Source organism: Anastrepha ludens, chromosome 6 (genome assembly GCF_028408465.1).
Source record: "Anastrepha ludens isolate Willacy chromosome 6, idAnaLude1.1, whole genome shotgun sequence".
Lineage (NCBI taxonomy): Eukaryota > Metazoa > Arthropoda > Insecta > Diptera > Tephritidae > Anastrepha > Anastrepha ludens.
The window spans coordinates 63,531,494-63,547,073 of NC_071502.1; the positions used below are offsets into that span (position 1 = coordinate 63,531,494).

The following is a 15,580-nucleotide window of genomic DNA, read 5'->3' on the forward strand; positions in this document are numbered from 1 at the left end:
CCAAACTCAAATGGCCAGAATGAAACACAAAATTATCGCAGTAGCTGTTCATGCTCAGCAGAAAAGAATTCTACCTAACCTCGCGGCCATATGTATTATTATCGCAAGGTAAGACGAAGCTAATCACGGACTTAGGTATGCTGGTGAAATACTAACCGCAGATACTTCGACTTAACCCAACCAAAGCAAAGGATTCGTTAAATATGTAAAACAAAAACCCCATTCGCATTTATAATTCAGTCATTGTGGGATTAGCTTTGGTTACCCATACAGTCAGTGAAAAAAGTTTTGGCACGTTGATTTTTTTACAATATTCACAATATTTTTCACGCTACATTTTTTTCGTTAATTTTTGAAGAAATTATAATATTTTCATTATATTAAAAGCCGTATAAATCAAAGTTTTGCATATTGGCCATAGTCCAAAAAAAATACAGTTTTTACGAACACGCAAACGAAGTTATCATTGCAAATGATTTTGCATGATATTAGTCCATAAAATTTAAACAACAACAAAATTTTACTTGTTTTATTTTTATATTAAAATTTGAAAGTCTCTACAATATTTTTCAATGTTTTAAAATGGTATTTTCGATATCGCTTTCATCGCTGGTAGACGATTTAAATTTTTTCTCATTCTCAGATGTCAGATATATTGATTTAGCTTTTTCAATGTCAATGCCTTTCATCGGAGCGTAGCCTAAGAAATCGAGAAATGCCATTTTTGGTTGAAGCCAGTAAACTTTATGACATCAAACGCGGCGACATAAGATGGTTGTACAAGTTTTTCCATTTTCTTTCATCCAATTTTTTTCCATTGACCACCATAACAATTGGCGTAATTTTGACCTACGACTTGAGTCCTGAAAAGTTTTATATCGAATACATTTGATTTTGTATTGCTCATATAAACACTCGAGCCTGTGATGTGCTTCTGCTTCTTAATTGGTGCGATAACCGCTTACGCGATTTGGCCGAGTTTAACAAATCGCGCCAGTCGCGTCTTTCTCGTGCTAACCGGCGCAAGTTGGGCATACCAAGTGAACCCAAGTCCTTCTCCACCTGATCTTCCCAACGCAGAGGAGACCTTCCTCTTCCTCTGCTACCACCAGCTGGTACCGCATCGAATACTTTCAGAACCGGAGCGATTGCATCCATTCGAACGACATGACCCAGCCAGCGTAGCCGCTGGATCTTTATTCGCTGCGCTATGTCTATGTCGCCGTAAGACTTATACAGCTCATCGTTCCATCGCCTGCCATATTCGCCGTTGCCAACGTGCAAAGGTCCAAAAATATTACGCAGAATCTTTCTCTCGAACACTCCAAACGTCGCTTCATCGGATGTTGTCATCGTCCACGCTTCTGCGCCATACCTTAGGACTTGCATGATGAGAGTCTTGTAGAGTGTTAGTTTTGTTCGTCGAGAGAGGACTTTACTACTCAAGTGCCTACTTAGTCCAAAGTAGCACTTGTTGGCAAGATAGATTCTACGTTGGATTTCAAGGCTGACATTGTTATCGGTGTTAATGCTGGTTCGTAAATATACGAAGTCTTTTACAACCTCGAAATTATAACTGTCAACGGTGAAGTGGGTGCCGATACGCGTGATGTGTTTACAAAGTACCCTTAACTTTATCCATTTGCCATCGATAAAACATTCGAATATTGCTTTAAACAACTCAGCGCTTTCTGCGTTCCAATTATATTGAACAGTTGCCAAAAAAATAGAAACCAGATGCTTGCCCTCTAAATCGTTGATATTATGCATAATTCTGTTTGCGGTAAAATCCTCTGAATTTCTCACACAAATACCGAACATGTGGCCAAAGTATGCAAATTTAAGTGGTTTTTTGTAACTGTATTGAATAAAATGGAATCTCCTAAGTTTTCTGCTTTTATGGGCTTGTATCTATAACAACACAAATGGATCTTTTGTCAAAATATTCACTTTGTGGCTTTATTACATATTTGTTATTGTTATTAATTTCACTGGGTTCTCCATCTTCACTTGCTGAAGAAGTATCGACGGCTTTTTCAAAACTATCTCTGACGTCTTTCCAGACGTTCCAGTATAGGTTTCCATACTAAATAATTTAATAATACTGAGATAGAATTTTTACAATTTTCTGACACGTGTAATTATCGAAACTGCAAAATCTGAACCTTTTGGAATTTATCCGTTCTAAAGTTCTACATGGCCAAACAATTAAATTTATGCATTTATCAGGTTATATAAAGATCTTAGAATACCTTATATGAAATATAAAATACGAAAATTACGTATTAGACATATCCATAGACTACATTATATATATATATAACTGGCGCGTATACCGTTTTTGGGTGTTTGGCCGAGCTCCTCCTCCTATTTGTGGTGTGCGTCTTGATGTTGTTCCACAAATGGAGTGACCTACCGTTTCAAGCCGACTCCGAACGGCAGATATTTTTTATGAGGAGTTTTATCATGGCAGAAATACACTCGGAGGTTTGCCATTGCCTGACGAGGGGCGACCGCCATTAGAAAAATGTTTTTTTTTTGTTTTGTTTTTAACCTACATTACCACCCTAATAACTCAACTTCGAATTTGCTAGACAATAGAACACTGAAAAGATATCATATTTTAGATCTCCCAGATAGAGTTTAATCGATTCATTGTAAACAGCATTTCTTAAGTAAATAATATGTTAATTTTAAGAACTTTATAGTTAGCATACAGTCACTGCAGAAAAAACATTAATTTTACCAATTTGCTTATTTCCTCTAAGATAGATTGCAATTAATAAATGAATACAAAAAGAAAGATCAGATTCTAATGTTTGATAGGTTTACATATTTTACTGGTGTGACGATTTTTATGTCGTGTCGCTTTTGCATATTATTTTCATTTATTTCCTATTTGTATTGCCTAATCATTTTCAGTGATAAAATTCATTAAATTTTCATCAGGATTTCGAACTTTTAACTCTTTTTCTGGCGTGCAATTTTAAAGCCCAATTAATTTCCAGCAACTTTAAAGCTGCGCATTAGAATTAAATGAGCTATAAAACTGCATACCATTAAAAAATGTAAATGTTGAGTAAAAGTTGAAAATTTCATGAATTTTTTTAATGTTGTATAAAGTGTAAAGCTTTCAAATAAGTTGTTGTTGGGTAGTAGTAGTATGAAGTAAATTTTTATACAAAATTAGCAAAAAAGAAAACTCATTTGAAAAACATTGTGAATATTGGGCCAAAACAGTTTTGACTCACCGTATGTATCAAGATACATATGTATATATACTCTGGCGGTTGCATGATTTATGCACATTTTATTTTATGCGTTCTTGAATTTGCGTATATGCCTCATGTCTTTCTGCCCATGTGTCGCTCAAATGTAAAGAGAGGTCATGAAGGATATTCATAAATGTACAACAACATAAACAACACTTGATTCCACATAGTCACTTTTCCAAGAGAATACCAAATGTACGACTTCTATCATACAAACAGAAGCATCGTAGTGAGAAAAATCAAAAAGAGGATGAGCTTCTGACATAATGTCGGAAAGTGAAAAGGTGAGATGTTCAGCAGATGAGATGCAAGCACATAAGCTCATAAGACACGAGTTAAAACGCAGATGCACTGCTCGGTTGATGTAAAATAAAAGAAAGACTAATAAAACTGAGTGTTATTTGTGTGCAGTTTTGATAAAACGACAAAACAACTCATGTGGCTTTATAAGATTTGCTTCAAGGCAAATAAAATTTTTAGGTTTTCCAAAGAAAATTAATATTTTTTTATTATTTGGATTCTATTTGAGACATGGATTCAAAGCCATCAGTGAATAATATACGTAGCATGAATATTGTATATACTAACACCCAGCTATTCGCCGCTGAAAAAGTAGAAAGTGCTAAGTCGACTTAAGTTATTTTGCCAAAAGTGCCCAGATTTGTTTCTTTTTGATTAGTAATGTTTTTTTTTATCTTTCAAGCAGCGATGTACAAGCATACAAACACATACATACATACACATAATATCTGCATGCACAAACCTTCGTAAATAAAGCTTAGAGATAATTAATTCAGATAAAATATCGCACATCTAAATAAAGTGGAGATGGAGTGAAGCAGTTTTGGAATATTCCAGACATGAAAATTTTAAACGCGTAAAAACAAACAAAAATCATCAGAAATGAACAAATATTCCACAGAGCAAAATAAAAGTTTGCTAAAACTGAAAATGAGTTTTGTTCGTCTCTGCTGGTTGCTTCGTTGTGCATTTGAATGAGTGACTGAGCACATGCAAGTTTGAGTGGATAGCTGACTCAGTTTTGTTTATGTTGATATTTGCGTTTTTGTTTTTGTTTATGTTATTTCTAATATGCACAAGTTTGCATGCCGGCAAGCAGGAAGTAGTAAATCTAATTCAAAATAGCTGAGTAAGCCATGAAAGAAAGCACCAAGTTTGCCAGAGTGGCACATTCTATTGGAGAAAGGTGGAAATTGAAAACTTGGGATTAACCAGTTAAAGGAGAATTCAGCTTTTAAGTCATCAAGCGGCATATCGGCATATTTTTTCATACACCCCTATCTTAAAAAAATATATCGCACCTTAAATACAAAAGGGGCACAACTCAAAATTTTCCACACTCGAGCTTGACTTGTTTACAGTAGCACAGAAAACAAACTATGTGACATATCACGCTGAAATTTGCCATGTAAGCTTATAACAGTCCTACCAAAAAACAAAAAAATTATTTTTGCCATATGTCATCCGCGGACCGTTTATTGATAACGTCTCGTTCATATTTGAGCAGATGTACATTTTGAGTTGTGACCCTTTTGTATTTAGGGTGCGATATGCTTGTTGGTTTATGTGGTCAAAGTATAAAATATTTGCATCAGGGACTCAAAATAGTCATATCTTTAAACTTTCCAATAAAAAAGCATAAGTTTCGAAATATCGTAGGACAAATACGGCACGTACACCCTTATTGGGTATTTGGCCAAGTTCCTCTTCCTCTTGAAATATTTCACAAATGGAGGCACCTGCATACCTCCTTCGAACGGCAGCTTTTTCATGGCAGAAATACACTTTTAGAATTGCCATTGCTCGCCGAAGAGCGACCGCTATTAGAAAATCCGTTTGCCATCATTTGGTAATTCGTGCCCGGTGTTTCAAACCAGTGCACTTCCGAATGATAGTCACTCACCACAGCCCAGGCTACGGTGGTCGCATATTCTTTATTAATATTTCACGAATATAAATAATGTTATTAGAAACCACATTTTGATTTTTTATGAAACGCTCAGAAAAATAATTTATCGAGCTATATTTTTTTGTCAAAAATAAAACTTATTATTCGAGTATTATTTTTTTCTCTATGAAACAATAATTCTTTTTCCAGTTTCATTTGTTTTTTCTTTAAAAATAAAGATTATTTTTTCAGTTCTATTTATTTTTTTCAAATCGAACCTTCCTTTTTATAGAAGAGAACACCCAATACTGTCAACAAAGTGATACTATAAAGCATTAAACCGATTTTTGAGCTACTTCAAGCTTGCCCTCTGCTCCATTTCTAACTACATTAAGAATGATGCTACAACATATGTCCTCATCCGTCTTCTTAGTTTACCGTTTAAAGCTCTATAGAGCTTATAGTACAGAAGACTGAGTAAAACTCATCGCCAATGAACTGATTGAACCTTTCACGGAAAATCTACCACAATCCAGATTTTCCCAATATGCTCGAAAAAAAGAGTGAAACCTTATTTGATTTTGATTTCCAAGCAGAACTTATATGGTTAAACGGAATAACTTTAGCACAAACCACTAACTTCGTTACATCCTTGGTAAGGACGCCTATTATCAGCGCATATCAGAGAGAGAGAGAGAGAGAGAATATCACGTGGCACTAAGAGACCAGATGGAACTGGAATACTACAGCTATAATTTTGTTTTTGTAGAATGTTTCATATATAAGGCAGTATCAAATTGAAGTGACCAGTGGAGTATTTGAGAAAAGTTTATTGCGGAAGGTTTGCGTGAAAATATCACGAGCAATGAAATAAGAACTGTATATGCTTTAAGCAACTCAGAGATAGTGCAGCACAAAACGACTCAGTGGTAGGTCAGGGAACATGACGTGGTTCAAATATTGTAGCTCTGAATGTATTTGATATGGAGAAAATAGTCCGCTACATCTCCAATATAAAGAGTTAAGTGCTCCTGTTAGGTAAAACGAGTATATAGAATTTTAAGAGTCATCCAATGGTATATGCAGCTCTTTTAAAGAAGCAAGATGGCACTTTTATGTGAATCTAAATAACAAGAGTGGGACTTTGAAATATTTACTTAGATTACACAGATTCTACAGAGAGATAGCTCAAAATAGATAGTACTCTTTCTATAACAGTGGGCGATGAGCATTAGGATCTTCCTTTCGGAGCTGATGATAAGCCTCCAGCACTGTTTCAGAGCTCAATCGCTGTACAAAGTTATCTCAATTGATTTAACTCCTGATCTATTAAATTTGAGAAATTTTTATTTGAGTCTACATTCCCCTCACTTATAAGTTTGTTGTTGGGTTGTTTTTAATACCCAATCAGCCCTTGGATTAACTTAATCATATTGATCGAGAGATTTAATCTATTTTAATTTAATTACTGAATGCACATACACAGCTCTTCCAGTCCGTTGCATAACACTTTGTTCGCCTTTATGAGACTGAAGCTAAAAAAATTATCTGATAGGTAAAATCAAAGTTTCCCACGAGTCTAGAGAGGCGTTTGTGTGCGTTCTTTGACATCGGTGCCCATGAACTGCTTAAAGACCCAGTTTCGCGTACGTCAGTTCACTTCACCGTAGGCAGAATTATTGCAATATTTTTCACTGCTACACTGGATAGCCTCTTTTGCTGTGATGTCTTACAAAATATGACCTTCTAACTAGAGTAAAAAGGTGAAGTAAAGTCATTCCTTTTAAAACTGCTTGAAGGGTTCTTCGTTCCCAAAGTGCTCCCTCTACTAAATTTCGCAGCCTATTCTAAACGTCGGCTCTCATTGCAGTACTGCCTGCTACGTTACGAATCCTAATCCTTTAGTTCAGCTTGTCACTTAGGACATAAATCTATCCTTATCAAAAGCTATGCCAATACCGTTAACAAGAAGGTATATGTGGAACATTGTTTGGATAATTCTCAAAGTATAGATGTATAGAACTACACCTACTTTAGTAGAGTTCGAACCACTGAAAAGCAAAAGTTATTTTAATTTAGAAGGGTAAGTACCGGAGCCCGATTAGGAAATTTCAAAAAATCGATTTTTTGTTTTTTTTTCAAGTATAGTATCTTAAGAATATACTGCGAAATTTTCATGCGGAAGTTCAAAATATTATAGCTTGTACAGCTCATTGACTAGTTAGCGAGCGGTCCGCGCGCTCCTGTACCTCAAATTTTAAACTCATTTATCTCAAACGACTTTTTTCGGCCTGGTGTTGTCAAAAAAAAAAACTATTCAACCGAATCGTCTGAAATTTTAATATGTTGTTTACAATATCAATGGCTACCGCGCGTACTAGAATCATATTATTATTTCAATTATATCGTATTTTCTTATTAAAAAACTGAAAAAACCCGATTTTTAGAGTGCCAAAACTAAAACCGTCAATATGTCAATTTGACACTCTGTTTTTATCAAATTGTCAATTTGTTTTTATTTTATTTTAGTAGCGATACATATAGTACCTACAATCATACTGATTAATAATTTTTTTGTGTTTTCTGTTTCAGATAAATAGAAGAGCCAAAATGGACAACACCGTCCAGGGCCAATTTTTGGGGAAGATCAACTTTAAAATTATTAAAATTAAATTAAAATTAATTTTAAAATTAGGAAAATTAAAAAAGAAATTTTATTTTTCATTTTTGTATATAAAAGAAGTTAAATGAAAAGGCTAAAAAATTTAAATATCGCTTTTCATTTTTTTATTGTAAAAAAAATCCTAAAAATACCCTCAATTTTCGAGCTCTAGACCACCAGGACCCTTTAATAAAACGAAAGTTTGAAGTGGCTGCGAAATCGCGTTGATACTGAATTCATAAAAAACACAGATATAAGTATGTATGTGTGTCAAGACAAGTTGGGGGACAAATTTTTTAATCATTGTCCTCGTTACGCCCTGATGCAGCGTTATCTGAGATATAAGCTTCAAATAATGCCATAAGAAATGCTTAATATACTTTCAGCCGTACTTACCCGCAATACAGGCGTTCGCAATCAAAATTGTGAAGAGCGTAAGCATTTTTTGTTCCATCACGCTGCTGCCAATGCTGTGGATGAGACGCTCACAACAAAGTATTTTGCGAATATTTTGCATAATTCGGTCGCCGTGTTTGTGTGCTTTAGATTGTGTGCGCGCCACAAATCAAGTTGTTTTTGTTTTCCTTTTGAATTTTCGTTGAAAGCTAACTAAGCAAAATCAGTCTTCTTTAAAATTGTCGTTCAAGTTGATGTGTGGCATTTTTGACTTTCATCGGCCGTAGCCTGATGGAGCTGCTACTTTTTCCACCAGTTTTTTGCGTTTTAAGCTTACCAGGGAGAAGAAATGTTTGGGTTTAAGTTCATTTTTATCGCATTTCATTTACATTAAAGCTTAGTGTGAGTGAATTGTTACTGATTTTTTTTTTGTTTTTGCTGCATTAATTTTTCATGATATCCGCATTTTTATGTTCTTCGTTTCACAGATGTAAAATATGATTGCTTAATAGTTTAGTTTTTAAGTTTGAAAAAATTATAGTTATTTAATTTTTTAATTAGTATGTTTCTTTGTGCAATATTTTTTTCGAAATGTATATTTGCTTGTAAATTTTTATATTATACATTCTTTATTCGACGTTCTCGCCAATTTCAGGCGAGTGATTACTTATGCTTCGCATTACTTCAATTTATTTCACATATTTTATTTGGTTCTCGTTGATATCTGTTTTTTATTTTTATAACTGATTTCAATTTTTAAAAATATATTTTCGTATTTCATTGCATAACTGAAATACTACATTTAGATGTTGTTTATTGTTTATTTATTTACGTTTTTCATTCAGTAGTTGTTACTCATCTGCTGCTGAAAAAGAATGCCGATCGTAAAAATTCTTCATTCATGACTCCACAAGTAAGATAAACCTTTCAGACAGTCTTTTATTTATTTTTTTATTATAAGTAGTATAGTATTCACTATTTCCTAGTTTAACTATTCTTCTCTGATTTCATTTCCACTGATTAACTCATATGAGAATGCATACACTCGCTGCACAGCGCGGAGACAGCAAAAAAAATATAGTTCTGCAAAAGTTGTAAATTACACAACACGGATATTAGTACAAAAAATAGACTTATAAAATCTAAAAAGATTTTCAGTTCGCTGGTCGCATTCATACTTTTCCAAAAAAAATTGTATGTAAAGGCCCAAAAATTAAAATTTTTACAGCAGAGAGTTTTCTATCAAACTGAGATATAATTCCTAAAAATGGAAAGAGTTCGGGCTTAAGTCTGCTCGATTTGGAAGATATATTTTTTACGTCAGTCAATATTTGAACTTTCTTTCAACTTTTAATGAAACTCACATAAAATCTGGTTAAGAGCTTCATTTGCCTCTGTCTCGGAATTTATATACGTATAATATAGGAGGGCGGTTGGTGTTAGCATCGTGTGCTGCCTTCTATCAGACGACGGCAAAACAAATTTCAGACTGATTGACAGGTTAGTTTGGACTTAGTTGCTATTCGAGTAAGACGTGTTTCATGATTTTCGCTAAGATGGAAAAGGTAAGTAATTTGCTTTTTGTTTTTGGAAAAAATGCGAGGAGATAAAAGCAAAGTTGGATGCTGTCTATGGAGACGCTTCGCCATCTATGGCCTCATTAGTTCAACGAATTTAAACGTGGGCGAACATCCGTTTGTGGAACAGCATCAAGACGCGCAAACAGGAGGAGGAGCTCGGCCAAACACCCAAAAAGGGTTTAATATCCGTTTTTGATGAGTAGCAACCAGAACGCCCGACAGACGTTGTTACTGAGGAAATCATTTAAAAAGTCCTCGACATGGCTTTCGCTGATCGACGACCGAAAGTGCCCGAAGTAACAGAGGCCATAGGTGTATCGGCCGTTCAGCAAATAATATTTTACATGATAAGTTGGCGATTAAAAAATTGTCGGTCCGATGGGTGCTGCGTTTGCTCACGGTGAACAACAAGCGGACGCGGCAGTTAACTTCGAAGCAGTGGTTGGAGCAATTTAAGCGAGATCCGAAAGAATGTTTGCGACGAGTTATCACCGTTGATGTAACCTGGATTCATCATTACACACCAGAAACTAAACAACAATCAAAGCAATGGATTTCTCCCGATGAATCTGCTCCAAAGAAAGCGAAGACAGACCTATCGACCGGAAAGGTATTGGCGACAATTTTTCGGGATGCGAACGCTGTCAGTCATCCACATATATTTTTTAGAAAAAGGAAGAACGATCACTGGACAATACTACAGTGAGTTATTCGACCTCTTTCACAAAAAAGGAAACACGACTGCATTTGGCGGAAACGAAGGTGCTCTTTCACCACGATAACGCACCAGCACATTCATCCGGAGTTGCCGCCGCCAAACTGCATGAATGGCGTTATGAATTGCTGCCACACCTCCCCGTATTCACCCGATCTGGCTCCCTGCGACTTTTTCTTGTTCGCTAACATAAAAAAATGGGTCGCAGGAAAAAATTTAGTTAAAACGAGGTAGTCATCGCCGAGACAGACGCGTATTTTGGAGAAATCGAGAATTCCTATTTTTTGGAGAGGTTAAAAAATGGCCGGAGCGTGTGTATCTTTCTAAAGGGGAAGCTTATTTAAAATAAAAAAGAATTTTTTTGGAAAAATGGTGTCTTCATTTCTAACACGGGTACTTATTGAACTCCCCTTTTAATTCTATTTGCTAAAATACAGTGTAACCTCTCCTAACCGTCATCTCTCTTGAGCGACATTTTTTTCTATACCAAATCTTAATAATCAGAAGAAGTTACGCTCTTTTCAGTGCACACCTCTCTTGGACGGTGAATGCCCGCCCAAGTGAGGTTTCACTGTATTATTAAAAACTAATAAACAAATTTGCAGCCCGAAACTTTCCGGTTTCTTAGATATTTAAGAATTAAATTAAAAACTGGAGCATAAATGAATAAAATACGTAAATACTCGTATAAAAAAAGGTTCCCTTGTCAAATCTGTGGTGGACAGTGTCAAGCCCCAAATCATGAAAAACTTCAAAAATTTGTTTGTAGTAAAGAAATTTGTTAGTTTTAGCATTTGCTTTGCTTTCCCCTTTGTACTGATTGACAAACTAGAGCAGTTGATACATTTTTTTATACGTAAGGCGCTATCAGTTATGAAGATCCTTCTGCTGCTTGAATTTGAAAAATGCAAAGCTCAGTAATTCATTGAGTTCTATACATTTCGTTATTGTATTTTTTGTTGCTCTTATTAAAATTATTAGCCTATGAACCATTGTATATAATCGTCGAAAATTCACCGATTAGAAATGTAGACTTTGTCTTAGCCACAGGACGCCCATTTTAAAGGTATAGCTCTAGCATTCTCATTTAGAGATTTGGGGACGGGAGCGTCGTTCACCTGCTGTAATGACTTCAGTTTTATATAAGATATGGACGCCGCGGTTGAATAACATGCCCAATTTCAAAAATGTTCCTAAAGGGAACTACAGTGCGCGTCAATTAACAGCATTTAAATTTTGTATAACAGAACTCTAAGTTTGAATTTTTCCGATAACACTTTTGTTAAACAAACTGTATGCACAATTTTTTAAATTTTAGTTCAATATTATAGATAAGTAATAAGGAAAAATTATTTTTATTAACAACTTCAACCGCAGAGTGTGTTCATTTTCTTACATGAAATACATGAAATATTATGCAATTATGCTGCTCCGCAAGGTTTCCAAAAAATATGAAAATAGCGCTACAATAAAACTATATTTCATTCTATGTTTTTTCCAATACCGATTGTTTATTTTATTTTATTTTATTTTTTTTTTTTGGACTTTGAAGATTCACAAGTGCTAATGAAAACTGTTCAAGAGTCGTTAAAACTTTTAAACTTCACAAGTGTAATGGCAGTGATGAGCAAATGAAAATGTTAGTTCTTGGAAAATGGGAAAAAATCTTAGTCAAATTTTCTACTTTTGTATGATCTCTTTTAATAATTTTAATAATTACTTGCTGACAGACACAGCGGTAGACACAGCAGTTGTTGCATATTTCAAGGAGACACATTTATTTTTTATTTTCTGTGGACCTTTACGTTATTTGTATAAAGATTTTGTCTGGCAATATCGCTAGTGAAATTTTCCGTCGAATAATTTTGTGGAGCACTTTAACCCTTTTTAAACCCCCTTCCCTTTGTGGAGATGAAGAAGAAATTGGACGGTACAACACCTCCTCTGTGAATGTCCTGCACTTCGTGCCAAATATCTTGGCGATTATTTCTTTGAAGACCTGGGAAATTCGCAAAATGTCACACTGAAGGGAGTAGTTACCTTCTTAAAAAGATCTAAGTGGTGTAAGCAACTTAGTTAGGGGATCATCAAGGGGGAAATCAAATGCAGATATCACAATGGGCCTTAGGGCCACCTTGTAATTTGTCTTAGACAAACAACCTGGCTAACATAACCTAACCTAACCTTCTATCGACCTCGGAAAACCCAGGGAAAAGGGATCCAACGACTTTTCTGTTCTACAAAATTATTCCTTGGGAAATTTTATTATACTCGTATGTACCCAAATCATAATATATATTTCGGAACGATACGAATTTTAACCCATTTCCACTTATTTTAAAAACACTTAGCCAAATGCTTTTCATCCCGAGTTGGAATCATTCTGTCCCAAAAATGCTATTACACTGCGTAATACGAGTAAACATTATTCTCACATACATTAATTCGGAACATCATTTCCATCATTTGTTACACATAAATAGGAGGTTGCTAAATTTTATTGCTAAGAGTAATGTGCTTCTCCCTTTTCCAATGGAGATTAAGCAGAGTAAATGTTGCATAAAAAGCTTCTCCTTGCAGACTTCTAATTGCACCGTGTTCGGATTGTCAACTTTCATTTTAGGTAAAAGTTTTGATATTTGATCTAACTTAATTGAAGCCTTGGCGTCCCCCCGGCTTGTAATTTTCGAGTTATCGATATTTGAAAATTTCCTTAGAGGACACTGGTTTTCAGATATGAAATTCTCAGCGGCGGCAAGGGAAATTTTCAAATACTTTTATCCCGAAAACCAGGCCCATTGTGGAAAAATGGGAGACGCCAATGAAATAAGTGGGATCAACTATCAAAACCTTTCCCATATTTTGAACTTGCACACTGCTATTAGAGAAGTATCGAAAAGGGTTCAAGAGGAAGATGGAAAGGATGCGAAGGTACACATAGATTCAAAGTTGCATTGACGGCTCTAGCGATTCACTACGAAAATAAAGAGCAAGCAGCGATGAAGTAGCAGTGTTCTACTCGTATCTGAGCGATATCAGAACGTTTGCCTAGGTATATCCGCATAGAAAGAAAGAGATTGGAATAAATATTGCCTCAAAAATTCCACCAAATGCATGACTTTTTTTTAATTATTCTCCCTAAAGAGTTCTAAGTACTTTAAAAGTTTACTTTCTTTCTCATTATAGAATTTTGCATTTTAAACAATTTGGCCCCTGTTTTAGTCGAAAAATAATACTGCAGGCAGACTCAGAGACTGTGAATTTTTTTCATCCATGTAACACAGGGGCTGAAAACTCCCGCGCCTAACTCATATATGGCTTAGTTTTATTGTATTCGCCTCTTTTTCAGTTAGCACTGGCCTTAAAAAGATCGCTGTTAAAATTTCGTGATATTCTACATATTCATTAGTTCGTGAGTTATTGTGCTAAGAGTGACGCTACTTTTGTTATTTCCAAAACAATGGATTAAAAAGAATTTCGTGTTTTAATTTTACACTGCTTCTTGATAGGAAGCAATACCGTTCAAGTGAAGCAATGGCTTGAAAAGTGTTATGAGAACTCTGTTCTATCAGAAACAACAATAAAACGATGGTTTCTTGACTTCAAACGTGGTCGTAGAGGCACCAAATGAGGCGGTAACACCAGAAAATGTCAAAGAAATTCTCAAAATTGTTTTTAATGATAGAAAAGTGAAGTTGCGTGAATTAGCTGACATCAAAAAGATATCAAAAGAATGTATTTATATTGCGTGAACATTTGATTATGAGAAATCTCTGTTCAAAGTGGGTGCCGCATTTGCTCACTGTTGACCAAAAACCAGAACGTGTTGAGATTCTGAACATCCAAAATCACATGAATTGAACATCGAACTGCTCGAACATATTCACCAGATTTGGCTCCCAGATTGAAGTGAAAAAATGAGGGGAAATTTGCCTGGATAGAACTAAGAAGAGAGTGCGAAAATAGCGAAGTTATCTCAACAAAAACAAATTAAAGGTTGGGTTAGGTTAATATAAATAAGAAAGATAATAGAAAGGAGAATAAAAAAAAAACATTGTTTGTAAGCAAACAAAAAAGAAAAAGAAATTTTAAGAAAATCTCGAACTAAATACTTCTACTCAACAACTGATTCTGTCAAAGTCGCTGAGAGCCAAGTAGCGGCACTGCGATATGCGCAAACTTTTGAAATCTCTCAACCGTACTTGTAACCTCAGTCTTGTATTGTTTTATTTTATTTTTGTTGTTATAAGCGTCTTATAGTTGTGTTATTGTTTTTTTATGTTTGCATTCATTTTGTTATTGCTAGTGTTTACTGTTTACTATGGTACTTTGATAACTTTTTTTTTTGTTGTGCTGTGCTTCCGCTGGCGATTACTGCCGGCGCTTTTTACCAAAGTTTAATTTTATGTTTGTTTTTCCTTTTATACCATTTGCATTGATTCTTTGATTTTTGCTTTTCTTCTGTGAGTTTACAATTCCAGCATCAGCCTCTGGTCGTTTTCAGTTGCGTTTAAAGAAATATTTGCATTTACAACTTTTTCGTGTTTACATATTCTCGATATTCTCGTATTTTGGGTTGCGCTTGACCTTATGAAGAATGCATTTGTATGTACATTCATATGTATGTGTGTATACAAAAAAGCACACACATGAAGCATACGTTGTGGTAAAATGGATCAATAAATTGCTAATTGTTTATGGAACTGAGTTACTTGTAGAGAGAGGAATGAGTTAATGTCGAGAACGACCAAACATCGATTTTTAAGGCCTAGCTGAGTTGATAATTTTCAAGAGCCCAAGTGATAAACCTGCAATGACTTTTTAAAAATTCAGTACTTTTATTTACTTATTTTTTGTACAGAATTAAAAAAAATAAAAAATAAAAAAATTAACGTTTAGTATTAAATCTCAAGTACCTCTAAATGAAGAAGATATTAATATAGAGGTTGAAAGCGTAGGGCGAAAGTAAAGGTAATCAAATAAGTGTTCGGACTTAATATAGGTAAAAACGATAGAGTTAGAGCCAATTTGAAGCGTTCTAGATTT

The 15,580-nt window shown here is 34.8% G+C and overlaps 1 protein-coding gene across 1 annotated transcript in view; it reads right to left on the reverse strand.

Annotated features, from left to right (window-relative positions):
* LOC128866369 (uncharacterized) overlaps positions 1 to 15,580 on the reverse strand; it is a 189,880-nt gene that overhangs the window by 142,421 nt on the left and 31,879 nt on the right. Inside the window, 1 exon segment of the mRNA XM_054107040.1 lies at positions 8,240 to 9,104. Coding sequence (XP_053963015.1) covers positions 8,240 to 8,360 — 121 coding nt within the window. The 5' untranslated portion in view covers positions 8,361 to 9,104.